Source organism: Propithecus coquereli, unplaced genomic scaffold (assembly GCF_000956105.1).
Source record: "Propithecus coquereli isolate 6110/MARCELLA unplaced genomic scaffold, Pcoq_1.0 Scaffold119, whole genome shotgun sequence".
Lineage (NCBI taxonomy): Eukaryota > Metazoa > Chordata > Mammalia > Primates > Indriidae > Propithecus > Propithecus coquereli.
The window spans coordinates 2,612,916-2,615,115 of NW_012135969.1; the positions used below are offsets into that span (position 1 = coordinate 2,612,916).

Genomic DNA, 2,200 nt, shown 5'->3' on the forward strand with positions numbered 1-2,200 from the left:
ACATATTCAATATTATTATTCTAAACTCTGCTATGTGTTCCTGCTAATTTGATATCTAATAGATAATCAAAGAAATATCTTTCTTTTTCTAGAGATTTATCCTGCAATAAAATCCAGTTTATTGAAAGAGGAACATTTGAAACACTACCATTTTTGCAGTTTGTGTAAGTTACAAATATAACTTCATTATATTTGGAATTTTTATTAAACTTATTATAAACCTCTTTGTTATTCATTTTGAAATATGATTAAAATTTTACTAGTAGAAAGTTACTAAAATTATATAGCAAATCCTTTCCATCTCTAGCAAGATTAGTGTGAGAATTATTACACAGATCAGAGTGAATCATTATAGAACAGTGGTTCTCAACCAACGTGATTTTTGTACCCAGCTGACATTTGGCAATGCCTGGAGACATTTTTGTTTGTCACAACTGTGGGTATGTTACTGACACCTGGGAGGCAGAGGCCAGGATGTTGCTAAACAACCTGCAATGTACACGACAAACCCCACAACAACGAATTACATGGCCAATATGTCAACAGCACTGAAGTTGTAAACCTCTGTTCTAGAGAAATAAAGATCTCTTAACACAAGTGTTTGTTGAGCATTCACTGGTTTGTATCTAGTGCACTGCATGCGTAAATATGAAAGTATAAATCCTAAGCCACTATCTTCTACAGTGAGATTTCTTTAGTGTGTGGAGAAAGTATTGAGGGCATGTTTCATCACATATAAATGAGGATCTCTGCCAAATGATAAATGTTCTGAAACAATACCTTTTTTTCTTTTTCTTCTTTGGCTTGTCTCTCTCTTTTTTTGTAGAAATCTTCGTTGCAATTCACTAACAGAACTGAGCTTTGGAATATTTCAGGCTTGGCATGGAATGCAATTTTCACAGAAGTTGTAAGTGAAATAGATGAACATATGTAAAAAAACTATTTATGTGTAAAAGCATCATACAGTTATTGGTTAACTGGGTACAAGCTCATCATGAATTCTGAAAAGTATGTCTTAAGATCCATCCATTTTTGTCAAATGAGGAAACTAAGGTACAAAGAGGCCAAGAGACTGTGTAACTTACACATGACGGGCTCTGCTTTCCCCAGTTCTGAGCTTTGGTTTGGGCAATAAAAGACAGCAAGCAAGTAATGCTCAAATTAGCTTTGTCATGGGAGCCCCAACAATGCTGCTCTGTTATGGGAATTGTCCTTGAAATCCTCCTTTTGAATATGACTTTGATTCCTGCTCATGTGCAGAGTTTCTAACTGCTGAAATGTGTGCAACATACAGCCATAAAGAAGGAAGCTTAACCCAAAGTCCTCCAGGGAGCAAAAGGTGCAGGATGCTTTCTCAGTGTCAGTTTCTTTTAAGTGGTAAAGCAGAAAGAATTCCTGAAAACCTGCCACAGGGCACTTCTCTCCCCAATCACCCAGAACATTAGTTTTCAAAAAGTATATACCTATGAAGTTAAGAATTATCTGTGGGCAATAGGAACCTTTGCAGTGTAGGAAAAGATGATATTTATGTTAAGCTATAGTGCAAAAAATATTCATAAAGAAAATACATTGCTTTGGTCTAATTCCACATACTTTCTTTCCTGACTACTCTTCAACAAGAAGTGTGGGTTTTATTGCCTTTCAGCTCAAAAATTCTATGATTTCTCTGTGACACAAGCAAATCATAGTGGGTATGTTCAATGGCCTGAAGGGTATTTTGGACTCAAGGTGAAGATCCTCCTCTAAATCTGACTTTGGAAAAGGCAGTCCACCTGTCTTGTGGTTCAGAATTCCAATTTCACAGAGTTCATTTTGGGCTAGAGGAAGGGGTTTAGGATGTGTCTGGAGCTGGATTAACAGTTTTTGCAGACGCCCATCTTTAGGGGCCTCCTCTCTCCCCTTGTTACTTTGATCAAGTTAAAGATGTTTCCTTTTTTCTACTTTTAAGAGTTTTTATCAGGAATTATTTGTTATCTAAAACAGTCAATAAAATGTATTAAGTGGAAGCTGCATACAAGACCCCAAGCTAGTTACAGTTGACCCTCTGCATTGTTGTTTTCCACATCTGCAAATTCAACCAACCAGTGCATCAAAATATTTGAATGAATAAAATAAAATAAAAAATAGAGTGTAATAACATAGCATTTACATTGTATTAGATATTATAAGTAACCTAGAGATGATTTAAAGTATTATAGGA

At 35.5% G+C, this 2,200-nt stretch overlaps 1 protein-coding gene across 1 annotated transcript in view; it reads left to right on the plus strand.

Annotated features, from left to right (window-relative positions):
• The window catches only part of LOC105822650 (leucine-rich repeat-containing protein 37B-like), a gene marked incomplete at its 5' end in the record, with an annotated part of 25,334 nt that overhangs the window by 20,469 nt on the left and 2,665 nt on the right, over positions 1 to 2,200 (plus strand). Inside the window, 2 exons of the mRNA XM_012659662.1 lie at positions 93 to 164; positions 827 to 907. Coding sequence (XP_012515116.1) covers positions 93 to 164; positions 827 to 907 — 153 coding nt within the window. The remainder of the gene's footprint in view (positions 1 to 92; positions 165 to 826; positions 908 to 2,200) is intronic.